We start from the raw sequence: 25785 nt of genomic DNA on the forward strand, positions 1-25785 counted from the left end.
TCCTTTTGCCTTCCACTTTCCCTAGCATCAGCCTCTTCTCCAGGGTATCCTGTCTTCTCATTAGCAGTCCACGGCACTCTCAGAATTTTCCTCCAACACCTTTCCATATGGCCACCCTATTTAAGTCCCATTTATTTCACATGGGTTTTTTTTTTAAGAACATGCATAGGTTTTTCCCATTAAAATCAGTTTGTTTCTATTTGGTTGGATCATGCCTACTTTCATTTGGGTTAGTGGCTGACATGTTGATTGGGAGTGGGTGAGCTGTATTTAATCATTTACATGAATGTTGCCCCCTAGAACTCAGTAGGAATACAGTGGAGTAACTGCTTTGTGAAATTATCCTTGGAATGTGTCATTGAAATAATGAAGTTGCTAGCTGAACAAGTTGAATGAAGGATGTACAATGGGCAGAGCAATCTTACTGGTGGTGGTGGGGTAAACCCAAAAGTGGAGGAAGTGTGTTATCCGAAGACCTGCTGAGCTCATGGTGGCTGAAGAGGAGCAGGCCACACTTGTGCACATTGCAAGCCCACCTTGATGAAATGACTAAAGTGCTTTATTTTAATAAATATTTAAAATAATTAAAATAATCCACTCATACTGATGCAAAAGTAAGTGCAGTAGACTAAACTCAAAATATTTGGCAACCTAAGAATATTATTTCCTGTAAGATACCGATTTGCATATTTTGTAACTATTCTTCTCTATGAATGACAGTACAAATGCTCCCTTACACCAAACATACATTCCTAAATATATTCCTTTTTTAAAAAGTAGTGTTAGCCACTGGGCTAACTTTAAAACCTACCCAGGAAGAGAACCTATGGTTCATTGTTAGGTTGGGAAGTCTGGGTTATTTAGTGCAGGGTTCACACATAACTACAACCTGCGATCAACAACCCACGGTTCAACAACTACTCAACCTGTACTAAGTTGGTACTCTGGGTTGTCATAACATGCAAACCAAATCAGTATAATATGGTATAATATGGTGAGGCCACACAAGGAAGGTATTTCTGTTTATATTCTCAGCTACCATAAGGGATGTGGGGAAACCCCTTTTGCTTATGGATTTCTTTCACTGCCGGCATTTGAAGACCTGAAGTGGCAGAGTGTGCATTTGAACATTGCTAGACTGCACCAGTATATTTTCATACAAAATCAGATGTTTTCAAATCTCTAATGATTCTTGTTCTCATTTACTTTGACTGATTTAGGGAAGGGTGTTTTATTAATAATTCTGTGTGGATTTTTATAATTTTCCTCTCTGTTGGTGAATTACGCATAATATTACGCCAGAGAGTAACAATTTAAATAATAAAAACTAATTGAAGAGCGATGGTGATACGATTTAGTATTTCCATGTTGTCTCTTTCTGCAATATGCAGCATTTAAGACATCTGTTGATTTGGGACTCTGTTTCCTGCCGCAGATTAATTGTGATTAATATCATTACAATTCACCGGGGATATAAGTGCCAGGGCAAAAAAGATCTAGCAGTCAAAACCAGGTTCTCAAAAATGAACTGCAGAGTTCTAATGTTTGCTTCTAGATTGGGCAACCGTCTCTGAGCTGATTGATTCTCTGTCAGTTTCCTTGTTTACCTTATAAGAAAAAGCTAATACTTTTAACCTCTGGAAGGGTGTGTGTGTGTAGGGAGGGAGGAGTTCTGATTTTGGAAGAAGGGTAATTAAAAAAAAATCCTTCTCCCTCCCACTTAATCGGAACTGGCTGCTTGTAATAGTATGCTATACATACGTCTTAATTAATTAATTAATTTTGGAGCTTTATGCTTGTACTTTCACTTACTAATTCCGCGTCTCAAAACAGGACCTCAGAACCCTGCTGTATTTCACGTTGACAAGTGACATGTGATGCCGGTTGATGGATCTCGAAGGCTCATCTCCTGTTTCAGTCCTTCCAAAGTCTGCCTAATCTAAGACATATATGGTCTAGGGAGGCATGTGTTCGTTTTTCCCTGCCACTGCGGCTCTGATTGGAGGACTTTTAGGTCCAAAATATCCCAAGGAGTCTTTAGGGTTATTGGCTGTATTTCAGATTTACTCTTCTCTCGCCCCTCTCCTCCTTTCTCCCCCCCCCCCACCTTGGGGGTTTTCTACTCCAAGGATTTCCCTTGTTATGCTGGAGACTGATTCTGTGTCTGTTTAGCTGCACGCCCCTCTCGTTCTTCCGGATGTGTCATTTGGATACAGTATCCTCTATGCCCAGTGCAGAAATCAATCGGACGGGTTGTTTAGACTATCACTCTTCATGTTACAACGTGGGAAGTAACTTAATTTTATTAAAATGCCAGTCCGGCGGACTCGGCACGGTCATCTGAAAGGAGTGAGGTGGGCCACAATCAGCCTGAGCACAAGCTGTAAGTACAGATTTTGTATTCATTAAGGCCTTTGCAAGTCATGCAAGGCCCTTCTCCCATGTTAAAGCGCTTTTGGGGGGGGACGGGGACGGGGACGGGACTCTTCTTTGCAAAAACAGGCTTGCTGTGCCAGTCCTCCTGGGCCCTTGCAAAAGTATTCTCACTTGTAAAGGTGTTATAGCTGCCACAGTCGTGATTAAGGATGACAAGGTTTCAGCCAGTTTCTTTATAGAATTGCCCTCCTACTGTGGAAACTATAATAACAATCAATCTTTCAGTTTAAAATGGGTCGGAGGCTCGAAGAATGGCTAATAACAGGCGTTGAATGTTCATGTGTTACTGTGGATATAGATTTCACTTAGCTTGCCATGTGCATCCTGTGGGACTCGGTGGTAAATCCCCTGTTGATTTTATTTATTTATTTATTACATTTATATAGCGCCATATAGCCAAAGTTAAAAGCAATGAACATTAAAAAAAAGTATACAAAATTTAAAACCATCAAAAACATAAAAACAACAGTATCCGTTTAAAAACAAAAGTTCTGGGGTCCGTTAAAAAACTAACTTAGCGTTGTTAAATGCTGTTAAATGCCTGGGGGAAGAGAAAAGTCTTGATTTGGTGCCTAAAAGATAACAGTGTTGTCGCCAGGCGAGCCTCATCAGGGAGATCATTCCACAGTCGGGGGGCCACCACCGAAAAGGCCCTCTCCCTTGTTGCCATCCTCCGAGCTTCCCTCCGAGTAGGCACTCGGAGGAGGACCTTAGATGTTGAGCGCAGTGTACGGGTAGGTTCATGTCGGGAGAGGCGTTCCATCAGGTATTGTGGTTGTAGGATGCAACATAAAGGAAGAGCAAAAAGAAGCTGTGTATATTTATTGTTTTATATTGTTTGTATGATTTTATCTGTACGCTGCCCCGAGACCTTGTGAAAAAGGGCGGGATACAAATGTTTTAATAAATAAAAACAAAAAAAGTAAGAGAACCGAGGAACACACCAAAGAGCTGGTCGGGTAAGGAGGAGAAGGCTATCAGTGGCTACTAGTCCTGATGGCTATGTGCTACCTCCACTCTCAGGAGCAGTATACCTATGTACACTAGTTGCTGGGCAACATGAGCGGGAAGGTGCTGCTGCACTTGTGTCCTGCTTGTGGGTTTCCAGTGGGTAGGGTGACCATATGAAAAGGAGGACAAGGCTCCTGTATCTTGAACAGTTGCATAGAAAAGGGAATTTCAGCAGGTGTCAATTGTAGGCATGCAACACCTAGTGAAATTCCATCTTCATCACAACAATTAAAGCTGCAGGAGCTATACGAGAGTGACCAGATACAAAAGAGGGCAGGGCTCCTGCAGCTTTAACTGCTGTGATGGAGAGGGAATTTCACCAGGTGCTGCATGCATACAAATTACTCCTGCTGACATTCCCTGTTAAAGATACAGGAGCCCTGTCCTCCTTTTCATATGGTCACCCTATCAGTGGGCAGCTGGTGGGCCACTGAATGAACAGAATGCTAGACTAGATGGACCATTGGTCTGATCCAGCATGGCTCTTTTTATGTAATTAAGGTAAATAAATAACTGGGATTTAAGGAGTGAGATTTTTGGGTAATTCTTATCATTTTTATTGTTGTGGTGGATAGAAAACTCTTTTGCGTGTTTGGAAGATTGCAGGTGGCATGGAGCATGTACGTGAGGGTTTAATTATATACACTCTTCCACTGCACTCAGTGGGGTTTACTTCTAAGTAAAGATGTGTAGGTTTGCACTGTAAGCCATTTTATTGCACAGATATTTTCGTGAGGTTTGGAGGGTTCCTCCCTAGCAGGGCTGTTAACTATTTCACCCTGTCTTTCTGCCACATCACTCTTGCCAGAATAAAGTGTGGTGAACTCAGCAGAGTTATTTCAGACTTTCAGCTGTGTAAAGCTGAGATGGTCTCTGGCTACTGGAGGCTAATTTGGTTTGTAAATTATCCCCACCACACCCTGATCCATGCAGAAGCAACAGAGGTAACATTGAAGCAGAAATCCTAAAGTAACCGTGACAGAGCTGTTTTCTCTTTGCCTAGTTTAGACTTCTTGTAATGAATGGGCAGCTTTAAACGAGACAGAGATTTATTTATTTATTAATTAAAAAAACTCATTCTGATGGCGTAAGCAATCCACGGTTTTTCAACCTAGGCATGCCATGTGATAAACTTTATAAAGTGTCTATTGGCCTGAATTAATCACCAGGGGTGAAAGGCACAGTCGCCAAGTAGGTGGGTTTTATTTTTCACATGGGACCATCAATCTCTCTTGACTGAAGCAGAGAAACAGCAACACAGAATACATCAGTGCTTGAGAATGGAGTGGACTAATAGGGCATGGCTAGACGGGGCGATATCCCAGTGATTGCCCCGGGATTGTCCCTGTGCATCCACATGATGCACAGGACATCCCAGGAGCAGGGAGGGATGATCCCTCCCTTGACCCGGGACATCGCCCTACTCTTTAATCATGATTTTTCCATGGAACGTGTCGCCGGGTGTCGCGGGTTGCCCTGGCTCCTCGCAAGTAACCGCGAGCACCCGGACACAAGACATGCCACAAATCAACATGGCTTATTTTGGTAGGTTTCTGCTGTAGTCGTGTGGATTTTATTTGGTCTCAATCACGTCAGACTTGAATCATTTTCTGTTCTTTTTGTTGTCATGGGTACCATTATCCAAGGTCATCCGTTATCTTCATTTAGTTGGGAAAACACTTAACTTCCTTATTTCGTCCCACTGGCTATTATCCTCATGTCTTAATAATACACCTCCAAGACAAGAAGAAAGCATTAGAATAGACTTGAAACACTGACCAAATTGTGCTCTCCGGACACATCTTTTCAAGTCTTCACTGAAACCCAGTGACGAATGTGGCTTGTCTGAGCAAGCACAAGGCTCTATTATTAGTAGAACGTTTTAATTAACCCTCAGAGAAGGTAGAACTGCACAAGAAATTTCTTGGCTGGCATTTTCCTAAGTAGTTTGTCTCAACAGTTCACATACTAAATTTAAAGGTAGTGTGTACGTCCCATCGGGATTAGCTAATGTTTTGATATCAACCGCCTTGCACTGAATTTAACCCTTTTATTATTGGCTTCTTAGACTACAGAGTATAATGCAAGGGAGGGGGGCACACGCACTATCAAAATGGGTTGTGTCAATGGCCATGAAGCCCAGTATCCTAACTCCGCTAAATATTTTTATCAGATGTGTTAGGAGCACCATGGCAAAGGGCATTATATATGCGACATCCATTGTCATTAATTGCTTTCTCCCCATGCATTTATTTATTTATTTATTTATAATATTTATATACCACTCCCCATTCAAGAATTTCGGAGCGGTGGACAAAATAGAAGAAAATAAGAAAAACAGAAGAAAAACACATTAAGAGTACATTTTTAAAAGAAACAAAGTGCAAATAAAACCATGGATGGTCATTAAAGGAAAGTTTCCTGGAACAATGACATTTTCAGGAGGCACCGGAAGGAATACAAAGTTGGTGCCTGCCTGACCTCCAGAGGCAGGGAATTCCATAAGATGGGGGCCACCAAACTAAAGGCTCTTCCCCTGATGGACTCCAGTCAGACAATAAGTCTATGTGGAACCACCGGGAGCATGCCCTCAGATGACCTCAGTGACCGGGCAGTTTGATATAGGAGAAGGCGCTCTCTCAGGTATCCTGTTCCAAAGTTGTTTAGGGCTTTGTACACTAATACAAGAATCTTAAACTTGGCCTGGGAGCGAATAGGCAGCCAGTGCAGTTCCCTCAGCAAAGGAGTTGCATGCTGGAAAGGGACAGCTCCCAACAACAGCCAAGCTGCTGCATTCTGCACTAGCTCCAGCTTCCGGAGCAGCTTTAAGGGCAGCCCCACATAAACGGCATTGCAGTAATTCAGCCTTAAGGTTACTAATGCCTCTACCACCATGGCCAAGCTATCCCTGTCCAGGAGAGGCCGTAGCTGGCAAACCAGGCGAAGCTGGTTAAAGGCACTCTGAGCTGCCATCGCCACTTGAGTCTCCAGCGACCACCACAAGATACCAAAACATTGTTCAGTCTATAATGATTTCAATGGACGTCTTCCCCATTTAATGAGGAAATGCATGATTTCTAGTTTTGTTGGATCTGTAAAGTGCATTTGGGGGCAAAAGCATTGGAGAGCTATATAGAACAGTGGTTCCCAATTGGTGGTCCATGGACCCCAAGGGGGTCCGCGTAACCCACCCAGGGGGTCCATGGCACCATTCACCTATTTAGCTCTGCAAGGTCCGCAGTTTAATAAAAGAAAATATGCCATCTCCCGCGCTCCATTGGCTTTGACGGTGACGACATGCGCGAAAGCACCTGCATGATTTAGCGACTGGCTTCAGAGGTTACTTCCCTGCACCTAATCCTGAAAACTCATGGATAAGAAATCCTTTTGAACGTGGTGATGTACAACTAACAACTCTATCTGCGGAAGAGCAAGATGCACTTGTTGACGTGACTTGTGACGGTTCATTGAAATCTTTTTTCAAAGAATATAGACTGGACCAATTCTGGGTGAAGGTTTTTCCTGATTATAAGCAGTTAGTTGAAAAAGCTTTGAAACATCTAGTTCCCTTTTGTTCCACATATCTTCGTAAGCAAACATTTTTGACATTTTGGATGCACAGGGATGATCCCAGGACAATCCTGGGATATAGGCCTGGTCTAGCCATGGTCATAGTTTGCAACCTCAGTGATGGTCGTATAACACTAGCAGCAGCACTGCAAATGATTCTGATTTTGTTATCATTGCTGCCGCTTGCTTGCTGGACATGCAGAGAGCCAGTGAGCATGTAGGCAGCGGCATCTATTGATCCCCCTTGCCATCACCACCATTGACTGGGCCAGAAAAAGAGGCAGTTGTACAAAATTATGCATGGTATAGAGACTGTGGATAGGGAGACATTTTTCTCCCTCCCTCTTGAAATACTAGAACCCGGGGTCATCCCATGAGGCTGATCGGTGGGAGATCCAGGACAAATAAAAGGAAGTACTTCTTCACACAGCGCATAGTTAAACAATGGAACTCACTACCACAAGATGTAGTGATGGCCACCAATTTGGATGGCTTTAAAAGGGGGTTGGATAAATTCCTGGAGGCAAAGGCTATCAATGGCTACTAGCCCTGATGTTTACTACTTTCATTATTCAAGGCAGTAAGCCTGTGTGCACCAGTTGCTGGGGAACATGGGTGGGAGGGTGCTGTTGCACCATGTCCTGCTTGTTCATCCCTGGCCGATGGCTGCTTGGCCACTGCATGAACAGAGTGCTGGACTAGAAGGACCCTTGGTCTCATCCAGCATGGCAGTTCTTGTGTTCTTATGTTCTTAACAAGCAGGCTGCAATGGTGAAGAGAAGAAGAAACTCCAGGGATGGGGGTTGACAGTGGGCCCTTGCTGGGGTGTGGACCCTTGACAGATGCCCCATCATGCCTACCCTTGATACCAGCCCTATTCCCAGTACAAAGATTCCTTCTCCATATCAAGATCTAGTGTAAATAGTTGTTACCCTGATCCAAGAAAAGTGAAGTTGTTGGCTCAGGAATGCTGCCCTAAAGCAACCATATTACTTAATAGAAACCACTCAGTTTTTATCGAAGGGTTGCATTTCTTTGCATTTCAGCTGGCATTTGCACCTGCTAAATGTCCCATGTAAACAATTTGGACAATGAGATTAAACAAAATCTGTGTGGGCAACGGCGTAAGAGCTTTGTGGTCCCTTTTAGGTCAATCTGTGTGCCAGATTCTAATCTGTCAGCCAAGGAATCACCTGCTTATAACGCAGAGCTCAGCACTATTTCTGCACATTTCCTCAGAGATCAAAAGAACATTGGGAGCAGTTGCTGCGTTTGAAGATTAGACATTGCTCAGTGGTATGATACAGTTAATTATTTTGTTCCATAAATTGGTGGGTAAAGCAAGCTACAGCCTTAATTTGAAGATGATTTTAGGTATCTTCTTTTCTTCTTCTTTCCTTTCCTCTCCCCACTCCACCCTAACAAACTGGATAGAAAGAAAAGTGTTTTATTATGGTTAATTGATAGAGCCTGAATAAATGGAGAGAAGCAAACTGAAAGATTCCTGTCCCAGTTTCTTCTTTTAAATTACATGGAATATTCCCCCCCCCCTCTCTCCTTCTGAGTTTCTTTTGAAGTGTCAGCTTTTTTATTTAAAAACCCAGACTTGATGGGAAAAACAGAAGAGAGAGAAAACGACACACAGGAACAGAGTGTGAGGATGTAAAGCCTGAAGATTTAGAGACATTTTTAGGCCATTCTGCCAAACCTAGCGTGGGCAAACCTACTCTGCCTTCCAAAATTTCCGACTTGATGGCTGCAGTGCAGCAGTCAGACAGAGGCTTCCCACCTCTTCTTTGCGCCACTTGCTGTTGAAGGTAAGTATGTATGTATTATTGCATTTATATCCCGCCTTTTTTCCTCCAAGGAACCCAAGGCGGCATACATATTCCTCCTCCTCTTCTCTATTTTATCCTCGCAACAACAACCCTGTGAGGTGGGTTGGGCTGAGAGTCTGTGACTGGCCCAAAGTCACCCAGTGGGTTTCCATGGCCGAATGGGGACTAGAACCCGGATCTCCCGACTCCCAGACTGACACTTTAGCCACTACACCCCACTGGCTGATGGGGCTGGATTCCAGCTCATTTCACAACTGGGGCAAGGGGAAACATGTGCCGAGGTTCATCCTGGGTGATTGTCAGCTAGATGCAAGGATGCCACGTCAACACGACACAGGTGGATTTGGGAGCTCAGGCAGGTGGGGTCCACTTGCTGTGTGATTTCTCGTCCACCACCACCCCACCATGCCTTCTCCATGACTGTTAACATTGCTGCTGGGAAACAATGCTTGAATTTGGATGCAAAGGACATCATGAGGCAGCTGCTGGGTCTCACTGCTAATGATGCACTGAAAGGGATTCAGCCCAGGAGCAATTAAAGCAATCAGCACACTGCTTGTGAACCCTCCTTCTCTTCACTCGGTCACAGCAGGTGGTGTTGAATGATAAAGAAGAGGTCTTATGTCCTGCTCTGGGCTGAGTCCTGGCTCTTTGCAAGCACATACAGAGAGCTAGGCAATAGAATAGCCAGTTTGGCAAGCAGATGGTTAAGTGGACAGGTTTCAGCCCAGTGAGGGTTAGGCTAAGGAAGAAGTGGTCAAAAATCCAGGCCACAGTCAGAACACAGGCAGTCCTTCAGACAATGAGGATCAAGCAACAGCAGGAGTGGTCAAAGTAGCAAGCAGAAGGTCAAGCACAGTAAATCAGTCAGGTGCATTACTTGGTACAGAAGCAGGGTCAAGGAACAGCCAAATGGTCAGTAGCACAGGGCATCCATCACAGGGCAAGACATGGGAAGCAAGTGTCAGAGGCATTGTTTCAAGCAGCTCTTCAGTTACCAGTGAGAGCTGATATAGCCTAAGCCAGTGTGGTGTAGTGGCTAGAGTGTTGGACTTGGAGTCGGGAGATCCAGGTTCTAGTCCCCTCTCATCCATGAAGCTCACCGGGTGACTTTGGGCCAGTCACAGACTCTTAGCCCAACCTACCTCACAGGCTTGTAGTTGTTCTGAGGATAAAATGGAGAGGAGGAGGGTCCCTTGGAGGAAAAAAGATGGAACATAAATGTAAAATAATAAATAAATAAAGCTACTAGAGCCCCACCCAGTACTAAGCTGCTTCCCATCAGAGTCTTGTCAGATGTTCTCCTCATGAGGCCCCCCAACTCATGAGTAGTGCTCTTCAATAGGCAAGCACTCCTTCGCCTGGCAACCATCCCCTCATGAACTTTGAGGCACTGGCATTCTCAGGCGTTTGGTATTGGCCAAGCATCTTCCTCTGCCTCCAAACTCTCAGTTTCTCCAGGAAGAAGAGTCAAAGGCTTCACCCCTGAGGGTCCCAGACCATCTTGGCTAGTGCCACAGTCTTCTGAGGGGCCAACTGTCTCTAATGGTTCTGGCTTCTCCTCTGAAGATGATTGCAGTGGTAGCATGACATCTAGGACCATGGCAGCTTATATTTAAGGGGTAATGAGTGGCAGCAGGGGAGAGGAATGGAAGAGAGAGAAACTGGAACGTTTGCCATAAGCTTTTCAGATGGTATGCTTTTTTTGCTCCCCATTAACTTCAGTGGGAAAAAGTACTACATACTTCACATGGCAACTTCTACACCAGTTGCACCATTGCTCTTCTTCGCCTTTTCTCTGGGGTGAGAAGAAAAGCCGTTTCTTTGTATTAGAAGCACGCAAGCATTGCTTTGCTGCATCAGCAAAGTAATAAGAGGTCTAATGCTTCTGAGCGTAAAAGGTTTGATTCTCAGGGCCAAATTAAACGTTCTGCTAATCACAGCACTGGAGAAATTCTTATTAATAAATGTCTCCTGCAGTCGCCAGTGAATTGTAGCAGGAGATATTTGTTATAGGAATTTCTGCAGACGTTTTTATAACCGCTTGCAGAAGGCCTTAAAAATAGGCCAACCCGCATTGGGCTTCTTAGAAGTAAAATCTTTGTTCTAGCATCCTGAGATGATTCTCTCCATTTTGGGGTCTTGGCCTCAGTATCAGTTTCTCACCATGGATTCTGGGGCTGTTAGTAACAGTGCAATCCCAGCCCTCGTCTATACAACTGTGGTAATGCTGCGCCCGGTGTTGTGAGCCGCAGTGCAGCCATATTGACGCTCCTTCCCAGCGTCTGCATGGGAAGGAGCGCAGTTGAGGGGTTCCAGGCACTGCTGCCGCCGCTGTGCCCACCTACCTGAGGCACCTGGGAGCATCCGCACCCCCTCTTCTCTGGTAAGTGGGGATTTTTTAATGGGAAAAATCGTGGTTTTTTTTATTGTTGTTTAGCTGTAAATGCGAAGGGACGCAATTAGAGCTAACTGGGGGGAGGAACAAGGCAGCCGGCTCTCCCTCTGAGCTTGCTCTGGCTGCCCCATTCCTCTCACCCCCCCCACTTTTTTTATTTAATCTTTAGATGCAAACCTTCGTAGCTAAAGATTAATTTAAAAAAAAAACGGGCCGAGTGGGGGGGAGAGGAATGGGGCAGCCAGAGCAAGCTCAGAGGGAGGCGAGCCGGCTGCCCTGTTCCTCCCGCCCTCCCTGGTGCTCCCAGCAGCAGGGGCTGTCTGCATGCTGCCCCATTTCTCTCTCCCCCATTCTTTCAAATGTATTACTGTGGAGCCCAGAGCTCCCTGTCCTCCCCCTTCCCCCTTGAATTTTTTTTTCTTAAAAGGCTCTGCTGAGGCGCGGAGCCTGGCTCCAAACTAAAAAAGCCGGGGTAAGTACCCAACTTTCTAGCTTTGGGGCTTTGCCCCTGGATCCCTTCGGAGTGGTGGCTGCGTCATGTAAATCACCTGCTGCCACTCCGAAGCTACCCTGGGGTAAAGTGCCCATGTGGATGAGCCCCCAGTCCCAGTCTCAATGGGAAAAGATGCTCTGTTGGGGGCTGGCGAGTGCCTGCCATCACCTGCCTCTTTCCCATGTCCCAAAGTAACCCACTGGGTCCTTGCAGAAGGGGGAGTCGGAGGCGGCTTTGGGAGTGCACTCCAAGCGTTTTGTAAGCATTCAAGCAAAAAGCTTGCAAAAAAGTTTGATTCTGTCCCGAGTGCTTCATTTAAATGCTTGCAATGACTTGGGTGATTTCGGGGCAAGCAGCCGGATGCTTATATTTCCCTTATTGCATTTCATAGTCACTGATATATGTAAAGTAACCAGCTGCACTGGAAGGCAGTGATCCTAAATAGACCTGTCGGCCTCCACAAATTTGGCTGGTCTTTAAAAAAAAGCCTTCTGTGATAGTGGCTAATACTGTTTCTTAAGTGAATTTCATAAGTGGTTTATGCCTTGTATGAAGAAGTACTTTCTTTAGTCTCTCCTGAGCCAGTTGCTCATCAACATGCCAGAGTTCTAGTGGGTTTGGGCAGAGTTGCCATTTTCTCTTCTCCCCCACCCCCTTTTCTGTTTTTGTTTTACTGCCCCTACTCCTGTGCTAAATTCCTGCTATTAAAGGTACAGGAGAAGGACCAGTGCAAAAGCTGGCAACTGTGTATTTGCAAAATAACTCTATGCACTATATTTGTCAGATAAGACAGTATGGAAGAAGCGTCTTTTGAAAAGAGCATTTGACCTCAATTATTTGTGCCCAGGCAGATTGCACCTCTTGCACTCGGTAGTCATTTGCACTGTCTCCCTTTCAAGCATTCCAGAGGAAAACGTCAGAAGCCAACGACTGGATCTTAGAACAGTTATTTAACACCAAGCTGCCGCCTGTCAAATTTGAACCCTGTTGTGATCTTTCAGTGTCGGATTACTGCTGGAAGATTCAGCAATGGTTTCCCTTACTCCTCCCAGAATGCTTGGAAAATACTGTGTGTGTCACTGGGCATCTTCAGATGTGGCATCCTGGTCTGGATAGAGATGTGAAAGCCTTGAAAAAAACCCAGAAAAATTCAGAAAAAATGTGTCCCGTCCCCCCGTTTTTTTTTTTTTTTTATTATTATTATTATTATTATTATTATTATTATTATTATTATTATTAATTTATTTATATAGCACCATCAATGTACATGGTGCTGTACAGAGTAAAACAGTAAATAGCGAGACCCTGCCGCATAGGCTTACATTCTAATAAAACCATAATAAAACAATAAGGAGGGGAAGAGAATGCAAACAGGCACAGGGTAGGGTAAACAGGCACAGGGTAGGGTAAAACTAACAGTATAAAGTCAGAACAAAATCAAGTTTTAAAAGCTTTAGGAAAAAGAAAAGTTTTTAGCTGAGCTTTAAAAGCTGCGGTTGAACTTGTAGTTCTCAAATGTTCTGGAAGAGCGTTCCACGCATAAGGGGCAGCAGAAGAAAATGGACGAAGCTGAATTGGAAAAATTGGGGGGAAATGTGAAGAAAATGGATTATGGAATGTTTTATTTTAGCATGATGAATAAAATGTTTAAGACAAAGTGTTCAGATATTTACTTCTCCAAATGATTTCTAAAAATTATGTACAGTATCAGATTATTACAATTTCTGTGCACTGAGGACAAGCAAGTCCTAGGCTGCAAACTGAGACTACAACTCTCCAATGAAAAAGCAAGATGCATTTCTGCCTCTAGGGGGCACTGCCATTGAAGCAGAGACTGAAACTGATAGTGATAGATATATCACTAACTGATAGTCAGAAAATGAGTCCAATTAAATTTCATGCATATTCATTGAATCTTGGTCCGCCCTTTTTCTCAGTTCTTTTTATGGGAATGGGTGCTTTATGTCTGCTTGACACTGTGGAAGACTAGCGTAGACATAAATAAATTCTTTGTTACTAATGTTGATGGTTTCTTCTCCGTGTGTTTTTTTTAAAATTGTTTTTGCCTGCTCCGTATAAATTGGCAAAACCAAAGAGGTTCCTGAGCTTGTAGCTCCATTTGTTACAAAAAAGGTAAAATAATTAAAAAGTAAATTCAATTTGTAATAATTGTTTGAATACACTATACTTTTAATATACCAAATGTAGTAATTTTATGCCAAACCTACTTGTACATAATTACATTTTATGTTCCTAAAGTAACAAAGTGACATCCAATCTGTAAAAAGTGCTAATATTGCAATATTTCAATTTTTCTGAAAATTTCCATTTTTTTTCCATGGCTTCAAAATTTCCGGAAATTTTACATCTCTAGAACTTCTGGATTCTTTTTGGGATTTAAACTTGGTCTTTATACAGCCAGTTTTTCTTTTTATGCATAACGCTATATGCTGTTTGCAAGGGTGGGTGGAGCCTTGCAGGATGTTACTGGTTGTCCACCCCTCCTCCCCTCTCTTGGCATGAAATGAAACACTTCCTCACAAGTTCAGAAGATCTGTGAAAATGTAACAGAAAATTACTGAAGACCTTTTTATTCTCTCAGTATTTTAACACTTAATTTTAACTTAAATTTAAATTTTACTGTTTTAGCTCTGTATTTTAATCTTATATCAATTTTGCTGCGTGGTTTTATCCTGGTTGTGCTTTTTATACTCTATTTTGTAATTGTGCTTTTAACCTGTTGTTTGTTTTATTGTGGTTTTAATTTTTGTGAACCGCCCAGAGAGCTTCTGCTATTGGGCGGTATAAAAATGTAATAAATAAATTAAATAAATAAATAAAATCCTACATTTCTAATGACTACTTGGATAAGGGAAAGCTCTGAAAGCACCCCTGTACTTTTCACCAGTTTACAATAACAGAATCAAGTTGGAGAAGTTTTTTTGGCCTGCTCCTCTGCAGTTGGCAGAGGATAACATGTGGATGGAAAAATCGCAGGCCAGGGAGTCAAGGTTCCATCTGCAGGTGTGGATGGGACTGAGACCTCCTCTGCCCTAGCTGCAGCCAGTCACCGTACAGCTAAAGGGGTGGAGGAAATGTCACCACTTGCAACTGATGGTTGCTAAATGTTGGACTCTCACAGCAATACGAAGCAGGAAAAACCCCAATATCCAAATAAAGTTTTACTGTAAAATTTACAATACAAATTCAGACTGCCTCTATGCTAGCTGAACTGTCATGACCTTCCACAAGATATCCAGTGAATTGTAGCGTAGTGCATGTGATCGAAATTCTGTTGAAGATCTACACACACACACACACACACACACTATAATTCCCAGTTCCCTAGAGAGAAGGAATGATTATTAAATTAATGAGCTTGCAGCGTAGACATACCAGGAAAAAGGAATGTATGCACATCATTATTATTATTATTATTATTATTATTATTATTATTATATTTATTTGTATTCCACCTTTTGCCCAATACTGGGCCTAAAGGAAGTCCTACAAAATTTAAAATATTTACATTTTAAAACCTAGAAAAAGAAATATACAATTTTTTTAAAAAAATTAAATATATTACAATATTAAAACATTAAACATTTAAAATACACAACAATTTTACAAGTCCTTAACATAGACGGAGGCCCAGATTATTCGCTGAAGGCCTGCCAGAACAAAGAAGTTAAAAACATTCCCCTTGGTCTCATGTTGCAGGTTGGGGTTAAAGTTGGGTCCCACATCTGAAAAGGTTGAACAGAGAAAGCGGTCTTAAAACAGTTCAGGTCATTGGTCTATCTAGCTCAGTATTTATCTACATTGACTAGCAGTGTCACACCAAAATTTCAGACAGGATTCTTTCCCAGCCCTATGTAGAGATGACGGGGATAGAGCCTAGAATCTTTTGTATGCAAAGCTTATGTTCTATTTCACTGATCTACCACAGCCCTGTCTCTCTACTGATTTAAGGACCCCTGGAGCTTTAAAAAAAAATCCCAAAACTTTAATTTGTAAACTAAAGCAGTGGTTCCCAATTGGGGGTCCAGGGACCCCAGGGGGTCCACGTTACCCACCCAGGGGATCTGTGGCATCATTCACATATTCACCATTCATTTCTGGAGTCCACTGATGACAAATTCCTACCAGAAGTAAAATATAATATCACTGAGCACCTGCGTGATTTAGCGACTAGCTTCAGAGATTACTTCCCTGCACCTAATCCTGAAAACTCATGGATAAGGAATCCTTTTGAACGTGGTGATGTACAACTAACAACTCTATCTGCGGAAGAGCAAGATGCACTTGTTGACGTGACTTGTGACGGTTCATTGAAATCGTTTTTCAAAGAATATAGACTGGACCAATTCTGGGTGAAGTTTTTTCCTGATTATAAGCAGTTAGTTGAAAAAGCTTTGAAACATCTAGTTCCCTTTTGTTCCACATATCTTCGTAAGCAAACATTTTCGACATTTTGGATGCACAGGGATGATCCCAGGACAATCCCGGGATATAGGCCTGGTCTAGCCATGGTCATAGTTTGCAACCTCAGTGATGGTCGTATAACACTAGAAGCAGCACTGCAAATGATTCTGATTTTGTTATCATTGCTGCCGCTTGCTTGCTGGACATACAGAGAGCCAGTGAGCATGTAGGCAGCAGCATCTATTGATCCCCCTTGCCATCACCACCATTGACTGGGCCAGAAAAAGAGGCAGTTGTACAAAATTATGCATGGTATAGAGATTGTGGATAGGTGGACATCCTGAAAACTCATGGATAAGGAATCCTTTTGAACGTGGTGATGTACAACTAACATCTCTATCTGCGGAAGAGCAAGATGCACTTGTTGACGTGACTTGTGACGGTTCATTGAAATCATTTTTCAAAGAATATAGACTGGACCAATTCTGGGTGAAGTTTTTTCCTGATTATAAGAAGTTAGGTGAAAAAGCTTTGAAACGTCTAGTTCCCTTTTGTTCCACATATCTTCGTAAGCAAACATTTTCGACATTTTGTTATATGAAGAACAAGCATAGAAATCGGCTCAATGCTGATCCAGATTTGAGATTAAAATTAGGAAATATTGAACCGGATGTGGAAGGGATTGTTCGGGACAAAAAGAGGCATGATTTCTCCCATCACATTTAGGTTTAGTAGCTGCTGGAATTGTGAACTAGACATTAGTAAAATTAAATTCATCTTTATATTCCTAACTAAATCATTGTCATTTTTGCATGGTAATATCACAAATATCACAAATTTTATGGTCTGTTTTTTAGTATCCCTAAAATCCTTTGCTTATTAGGGGCTACCCCTTATTTTCTCCAAAAAATTGCTTCGCACAGGTAACTACCATAGAGATAACATTTTTTTCAAAAGGAGGGGGTCCACGGCTTGGCATCTGAAAAACAAGGGATCCGCAGTACTTAGCTAATTGGGAACCACTGAACTAAAGCATTGTAGTATTCTCAGGGCTGGCCCTACCATTAGGCCAGCTAGGCAGCCGCCTAGGGCGCAGACCTCAGAGGGGCGCAGTGCTGCCCTTTAAGGGTCACAGTTTTATACAAATTAGCTGTTTTAAGAAAAAACATAATAAAAGGAAAATATAATAGTTCTGAAACTCTTCTTGAATAGCTGAATCAAAATTGGCAATTTTGGGGTGTGTGTGTGCAAGTAGCTCACCTTGCCTAGGGCACAAAATAGTCTGGCGCCAGCCCTTAGTATTCTACTTCCAACCATATTTATAGATCTTTAAGAGTGTGGGAAAAGGACAGCCATCTTTTACCTCTGGGACTGTTATATGATTCTCCCATGCTGTTTCAGCCATGTTTATTCTTGCTCTCTAGACAGCCTGTTGTCTTACGGAGCTGAGCCTCCCAACATCCTGATAGGCTAGGAAGGCAGCCTCCAATTAAATAATTAAAGGGAGAGGCCCACTCCACTGCTGTGGAGAGGTATGGATTACACCTTGTGTAACCTGGCCCACTGTGAGATGCTAGATATGTGCTTGGCCATGAAAGAGTCCCGCTGATGTTTGTGCTAACAAAGGTGCCGCCATACTATGGTTAACAGGGAATGGATTTGCCACTGCTTCTGCCTCTGTCAGTGTGACTGCATCCTTCTGTGCAGAATGTCTTGTAGGTGATGGAAATCTTCGCTTCTCATTTTCGTGCCTCGAGTGTCTTTCAGACTCAAACTGCAACTGCAAAGGGAAGAGAGGGAGGCATGGTTTACCCCCCTAATTATATCGGGGTGTTGAAATGAAAACTTCCTTTTTTGGAAGTTTTTGTGTGGGACATTTTTTGTGTGTGTGCTGTAACGTTATGACTGCTTTTTCGTCTCTTGTTTTCCAGCAGAAGGGTGATTGAAGTGCAGCAATGTTTAGATGAAATAGTATCAGGAGAGGTGGGAGGAAGGATCTAGCAAGGGTAGGGAATCCTGAGTAAATTAAGAGTTGTTCAAGGACCACAGTGCCTTGTTAACTGTGAAGCTCTCTAACTACGAATGCCATCTTATATTTGCGTTGCATTTGCTGCTGTTGTTATTGATTAGCTGTGACTGATTAGCTCATTGTATCTGAGAACTTTATCATATTTTTCAGATGCATCTTAAGACACTATTTTGTTTTAACATGCATCATTGAAAGCGCAGAAATATGGGGCAAATTAGATGTTACATGCAAATGTGTGTAACAAAGTTTTTAACAATGATTTAGAAGGTTGCAATTTTGAGCAGAAGAACAGTTCCCTGCATGTGCTTAACCCTTTCCCTGCTGAATGTGGGTTTTTGTACTTAAAATCCCCGCTCTCCCCAACTCCACCCCCTTCCCAGGACAGGGTACCAGGTTGGTATTTACCCTTGTAAACATGCATCTGAAAACCCATAGGTGAAAAGTAGCTGGAGTGTGTGTATTTTGAGCAGAAAAATGCCCACCCGGGAAAGGATTAATCACGTACACACTACTATTTCTTCTCATAATTGAAACCACCCAAGGGTGCTTTTCATTTAAAAAAACCCTATTGAGTCACAGTTTGCTGGTTCTCTAGTGTGTGTTTTTAATGTGTACTTGATTTAAACAATGTATGAAATGACTGCAACAGTGACTATTACAATGAAGTTGACATGTTTCTTCTCATCTTCTGGGTATCTTTATGAGGAGGAGTGGAGAAGCATTCCCTTCAACTTTTGAATGATCAAGGGGTGCCTACAATTGCAATACATAGGGTACTGATCAGGTTATGATAAGAAAATCAAAATGGGCGGATGCATATTTCAGTGTCTACTTGTGCATTGCCAAAAAGAAGGAATCGCATCACCAAAAAAGAGGACAACAGGTTTGTATAAAGCTTGCATATGCTAATTTCTATGTAAAGATTCACGTTTAGAAATAATAATTATACTATGTCTCCAGGTGACTTGCAGGTATGTAAGTCACCTGGAGACAATATTCCCCTCCAGGTGACTTGCATACCTGCTCAGTCTGCTGTCCAGGTGCTAACTGTTGATGGGCAACTTTAAGGTCTAGCTCTTCCTTCTTATGGTTCTTTGTCTTTAAACCAGACTTGGACTGGACAAATAGATGACAACTTCAAATAGAGGACTGCTCTCTGAACAGTAGCACACATGGCCAGCCTGTTGGGATTCGGTTATATTAGTGGCTCTTAAATTATACTCTATAAACAACTGGTGCTCCCAAGACCATGGCCTAATCTACACCAAGCAGGATATTGCACTACGTAAGCAGTATGAAAGCGATATATAAGATGCAGGAGCCACATCTGCTTACCCTACCCTGTACCTGTTTGCATTCTCTTCCCCTCCTTATTGTTTTACTATGATTTTATTAGATTGTAAGCCTATGCGGCAGGGTCTTGCTATTTACTGTTTTACTCTGTACAGCACCATGTACATTGATGGTGCTATATAAATAAATAATAATAAATAAATAATAGCGGTGCACTGACAACTGTTGGGGCCATTCACACATACCATATTCTGCTTTCATGGTGCTGTATCTTGCTTGGTGTGGTTCCTACCTTTTATATATCGCTTTCATACTGCTCTCATAGTGCAATATCCTGCTTGGTGTAGATTAGGCTGATGATGAAAATAATAGAGGATAATACCATTTGCTGAACAAACAGCTCAGTTTTTCAAAATTTTAAAACTTAAATGGAAATTCAGTGCACAGTATCCAAGTCGATACTAGCATTGGTGAAAGCAACTTCTAGCACAAGGCCAATGGGCATTAGGAGGTGGCTGTAAGTCACTGGTGGTGCACATGCTTTGTATAAGACCATAAGAACATAAGAAGAGCCATGCTGGATCAGACCAAGGGTCGATCTGGTCCAGCACTCTATTCACACCGGGGCCAACCAGGGGCTCGTCTACACAGACACTTTTCCCCAGGGTAGCTTCGGAGTAGTGGCAGGCTTACCTTGTCTTTTTTAGCTTGAAGCCAGGCTCCGCGCCTCTGCAGAGCCTTTGTAAGAAAAAATAAATAAAATTTAAAGAGGGTGTTGAAAGGCGGCGGACAGAGAGCTCCGGGCTCTACACTGTAAATAAATATTTTTTTTAAAAAAAAGGGGGGGTGGGAGGTGAGGAATGGGTCAGTAGGGAGGCTACCCCCACTGCGGGGACAAGCACCAGGGAGCAGGGAGGAACAGGACAGCCGGCCCTCCTCTTTCTGAGCTTGCTCTGGCTGCCTCGTTCCTCTCCCCCTCCCGTTTTTATTTTTAATCTGTAGATGCGAACCTTCACATCTAAAGATTTTTTTAAAAATGTGCCAGTGTGGTGTAGTGACTGAAGTCTTGGACTGGGAGTCGGGAGATCTGGGTTCTAGGCCCCACTTGGCCATGGAAACCCACTGGGTGACTTCGGGCCAGTCACAGACTCTCAGCCCAACCTACCTCACAGGGTTGTTGTTGTGAAGATAACATGGAGAGGAGGAGGATTATGTATGCCGCCTTGGGTTCCTTGGAGGAAAAAAGGTGGGATATAAATGCACAAACAAACAAACAAACAAACAAACAAATAAATAAATAAATAAATAAATGTGTGTTTTAAAAAAACAACAGAATATCCTCTTTGTTGGTGGCTGTTAGGAAAAATATATATGGTGTGATAGAAATAAATAAATAAAGCATGTTCTGCCTTCAGGTATCTTTCCACCTTTGGTACTATAGATTCTGGCATCTTCCGTACAAGAATATTTAAAGATCCATTTGGCTGTACTGATATACTTTCATTCTCATTATCTAAGATATCAGCTGCCATTGGGGTTGAAAAAGAATTTTCCAACGTTGAAGAAACTGGCAAGTCTCTTATTATTAGTGTCACATTATTAGTGTTTAATTATATTGCTTTTCTCTATGGCATGTACAGTATATTTTTCATGTTGTTATTTCATTTATATCCTGCTTTTCCTCCAAGGAGCTCAAGGCAGCATAGATGTTTCTCCCTCTTTCCTGCCCCCATTTTCACCTCACAACAACCCTGTGAGGTAGACTATGCTGGAAGTCAATGACTGGCCCAAGAACATCCAGTGAACTTCAATGCTGAGTGGGTATTTGAACCCAAGTCTCTGCCAAACTGGCTCTCATGGGACTCAACTCACTTGCTTGTAAACACATTTAGTATTTGTTGTCCTACATAGTTTCTTGTAGTACCTTCTGGCTGTGGTGCATTATAATGTGGATGATATGTAATTGGGGTGTTGGGTGCTTGTAGTTTGTCTAGATCAGAAATGGATAATCTTTTTTCTATCAAGGACCACACTCATTTGAAGGCTACATATAAAATAAAAATGTAATAAATAAATAAAATAAATAAATAAATAAATACATGTCAGCAGCCGAGGCAAAAGTCTTTCAGTATGTGTCCCATCCACTTTCACTCTCTCTGTCTTTATGCAACCCCCTCTTTCCCTCTCTCTCTTTCTGCCACCCTTGTTTCCCTTTCTGCCACCCTCTTTCCCTCTCTTTTTTGCCAGCCTTTTCCCTCTCTCTCTTTCTTCCACCCCTTTTCCCCTCTCTGCTTTTCTGTCACCCTTTCCCCTCTCTCTCTTCCTGCCACCCCTTTTCCCCTCTCTGCTTTTCTGTCACCCTTTCCCCTCTCTCTCTCTTCCTGCCACCCCTTTTCCCCTCTCTGCTTTTCTGTCACCCTTTCCCCTCTCTCTCTTCCTGCCACCCCTTTTCCCCTCTCTGCTTTTCTGTCACCCTTTCCCCTCTCTCTCTTCCTGCCACCCCTTTTCCCCTCTCTGCTTTTCTGTCACCCTTTCCCCTCTCTCTCTTCCTGCCACCCCTTCCCCCTCTCTGCTTTTCTGTCACCCTTTCCCCCCTCTCTCTTCCTGCCACCCCTTTTCCCCTCTCTGCTTTTCTGTCACCCTTTCCCCTCTCTCTCTTCCTGCAACCCCTTTTCCCCTCTCTGCTTTTCTGTCACCCTTTCCCCTCTCTCTCTTCCTGCCACCCCTTTTCCCCTCTCTGCCTTTGTGCTGCCCCTTTCCCTTTCCCTATTCTTCTCCCCCCTCTCTTTGCTACCCCCTTTCCTTCTCCCTGCCTTTTCCCCACCCCTTTTCCCTCCCTCTCCACCAGCTCCCTCTCGGCTGCCAGAGAATGGACGCATTGCACTTTGCCAGTTTCCTTGCAGAGGGCTTTTGAAATTCATCTGATGGCCACCGATTCCCCACCCCTAGCTAGAAGATGGTAAGGCCATGCAAAATTGACAGGTTACATTATTTTATTTTAGGTATGCATACCAAAAAATGACATATTTGTCCCAAAAAGTGGGGAGGAGTTGATACTGTAATTTAAACGAAAACATTGATAACATGTACAACGAACCAATTAAAGGTAATAAGCAAATAATGTAATTAGCACAGTGTACAATTAAAATGGGAATTAAAACATCAAAATAACAACCTCCGTTCCCGTGTTTTAAGACATAGTAGCCTCCCAATACTCTTATTTTACATCGTTATGCTTTACCTTCAGTTGGTAAATAAAACCATGAATTACAATGAATGGAGATGATCTTGAATGATACAGCGTTAGATTGCATGACAGTTTTATGACATTGTTAATTTCAGTGTAGTTAACAGAGCAGGTCCCAGTGTGGGGGCATATGTGTGGCGGTGGGGGCGACAGGTATTCCTCAAAGACAGGTGCAAACCTTGCAGGGTATGATTACACCCGTCTGTCCAGAAATGGTAATTTAATACTCCCTTTGGCTTTATTTTCATCAGGTACAGAGCTGTCCTGGTTTAGCAGCATTTAATGGTTCTCTTAAATGATGAAAGTATGTCCAGCACTTCATAGCTTTTAAGTTTGACCCTCAGGGATTAGGGGTTTAAATTAAAGCCCTATAATTTATAGGGAATGATCTCCCCCTTCTTTAATCCAAGTTTGCAGAACATAGTGTAGAAATGTTCCAAAAAGGACATCACCCTATCCTATCTCAGACACACTAAGTGCACGTAACCAAAGTCAACGTTTGCAACGAGCAAAGAGAACCATGGACTAGTTAAGGTGGGTGACACTAAGGTGTCTGAGCTGATGGCTCCAAATGTTTTTTGTTTTTTGTTTGTAACTGAGCCAAGATGCCCGCCCTAAAGGGTGTCAAAACAGTCAAACATTCAGGCACTACACAGGTCATATGGCAAAACTGTTCCTGGACAATACCACTTCAGATTGCAGGTGGGACAATCCAGGATTGATTGCTCCTCCATATTATATAATTCATTGCATTTATATCCCACCTTTTTGTTTCCAAGGAACCCAAGGTGTAGTGTACATAATCCTCCTCCTCTCCATTTTATCCTCACAACAACAACCCTGTGAAGTAGGTTGTGCTGAGAATCTGTGACTGTGAATGGCTCAAAGTCACCCAGTGGGTTTTCTTGGCCGAGTGGGGGCTAGAACCCGGATCTCCCAACTTCCAGTCCAACACTTTAACCACACCATCACACTAGCTGTCCATGCATGTAGGAAATTAAAAAGTGGCGGTTTGTTTTTTAAATATTGGAGAGCATTAAATCATGCCATCCCCCACCTGCAGCCTGAAGTGGTACAGTCCATGCAGGCTTTAACCACATGATAGGTCGTTTTATAAACTAGGCTGGCTTAGGGAGAAACCCTTGCCTGGTAGGTGACAGCAGTATGGACCGAATGAGACCATAAATGTTGGGTGCTTTATGAAAAGGGGCTCCTGGTGTTACTTTTAAAAGGCATTATGTCTTCTTCCTCTTTTCCTCCTTCATGGATTTTCTGTAGCAAGAAGAAGCAGTGAGAAAACTCAGAAGGGTTACCTGGTCTCCTTGTAAAATTCCCCGAAAGATTTATTTATTTATTTATTTATTTATTTTATTTAAAACATTTCTTGGCCACCTTTCAGGGCAGAAGACCTTGCAAGGCGGCTTACAGCAAATAATATATATAAAAACAGTTAAAATATTAAAAGCAATAAAAACATAGACACAATTAAATAGAAATAAAACAATAAAACCCAACAATAAAACCAGAAACAAGAACAACGGTAATAGCAGCACCAACAGTAGTCATATTACTAGAAGGCCATGGTAAAATAATGTTTTCAAGGCTTTCTTAAAAGCCAGCAATGATGGAGCATGGCGGACTTCCGATGGGAGCTTGTTCCAAAGTTGTGGGGCCACTGCAGAGAAGGCCCTCTCACCTGTGATCACCCACCTAATTGCTCTCCAGGGTGGGCAAATGAGAAGGGCTTCTCTTTCTGATCTTAAAGCATGGGCAGGATGATATGGGTGAAGGTGGTCCTTCAAGTAACCAGCACTTTGAATGGGGCTCAGAAACACACTGGTAACCAGTGCAGCACCACAAAAGCTTAATCTGGAAGCATCCATTGTATTTGTTCTTCCAAACTTGGGTTATGATAACTAGCTATTTTGAATTTTGGTTTGGAATGGTTATGCATGTTTTGCATCTCACTGCCAATTTTTTTATTCGCTAGTACTAAGACCACACTGGCTTGAACTAGTTTCTGTGTGGACTTGAGGGCCTGATGATGAGTGTTGTTGAATGTCCATTCCAAGACATCACAATTCTTTAGAAGTAAATTGCTGCCCCTTATCATAAAGACCAGGGCCAGCCCTACCTTGCAGCCAGGTGAAGCAGGCTACTTCAGGGAGCAAAATTATGGGGGATAAATACAGGCATGAACTGGTGTCTCAATGGTGCAGCGAGATGTATTTTAAAGTGTCGGTGTAGTATGCCACCCAGTGTCTTACTTACAGAATGTGTTTCATTGAAAACTATTTCAAAATATTGTTTTGTCTTTTATATTTTTCCAGCCCCGTACTCTTTTCACAGTTGTGCTATTCTAATGTGGCTCATAGTTGTTTCATCAATTCACACTTCTTCTCCTCAAAGCAATAGTAATGTGTGGTTGGAACATCTTTTGTACTGTTCTTACTTTAATCTTGTGTTAAGACCAAACATTAAGAGTATAAATGGAAATTAGCGTAGTATTTACCAGAGCATGAGACATTGCTTTTCTTTCTTTTTTAAGGTTCATAAGCAACCTTCACAAAGATTTAATATTTGCTTCTTTAGGGAGGAGCTTTATTTTTCAAATGCTTTTGTGGAACTGCCTGACAGAATTCCCTTCCTCATTAAATGTGCTTGGATCTCCCACTAGTTAGATATTATGAGATGTTTCCGTTGTTGACACCTGAGCATCTTTTTATGCTATCACTGGCCCACTTGAACTGTGCTTTTCCTAACAGATTTTAGTGAGTCAGGAAAAACAGGGCATGGCTTGCTATGATCCTGAGAAACTCATTGAAGGACAAACAAAAAATGAAAACAAAGGCATGCATGCCCATGAGAACATTAATTAAATCAAAATCTACAGTTGGGCACTGCCTTGATTGGGACCAACTGCAGACCTCACGCCGATATCATCTGGCCAGTTTTTTTGGAGTTTTGTGTTTCTTCCCCCATTCCCTGCTTGTTGTCCTACCTAGCCTGAAGAAGAGTTCTGGAGAACTCCAAAGCTTACACATT

At 42.6% G+C, this 25785-nt stretch overlaps 1 protein-coding gene across 3 annotated transcripts in view; it reads left to right on the forward strand.

Moving 5' to 3' along the window:
• EVL (Enah/Vasp-like) overlaps window positions 1–25785 on the forward strand; it is a 201391-nt gene that overhangs the window by 129790 nt on the left and 45816 nt on the right. The window contains exon 1 of one of the 3 annotated variants that reach the window (XM_063118042.1): window positions 2037–2383. The exons of the other annotated variants lie outside the window; for them this stretch is intronic. Within the exon in view, the coding sequence (XP_062974112.1) occupies window positions 2311–2383 (73 nt within the window). The 5' untranslated portion in view covers window positions 2037–2310. Of the gene's footprint in view, window positions 1–2036; window positions 2384–25785 lie in introns of those variants that run through there. 3 annotated transcript variants of the gene reach the window in all.

The sequence above is a fragment of the Elgaria multicarinata genome, chromosome 2 (assembly GCF_023053635.1).
Source record: "Elgaria multicarinata webbii isolate HBS135686 ecotype San Diego chromosome 2, rElgMul1.1.pri, whole genome shotgun sequence".
NCBI classification, from domain to species: domain Eukaryota; kingdom Metazoa; phylum Chordata; class Lepidosauria; order Squamata; family Anguidae; genus Elgaria; species Elgaria multicarinata.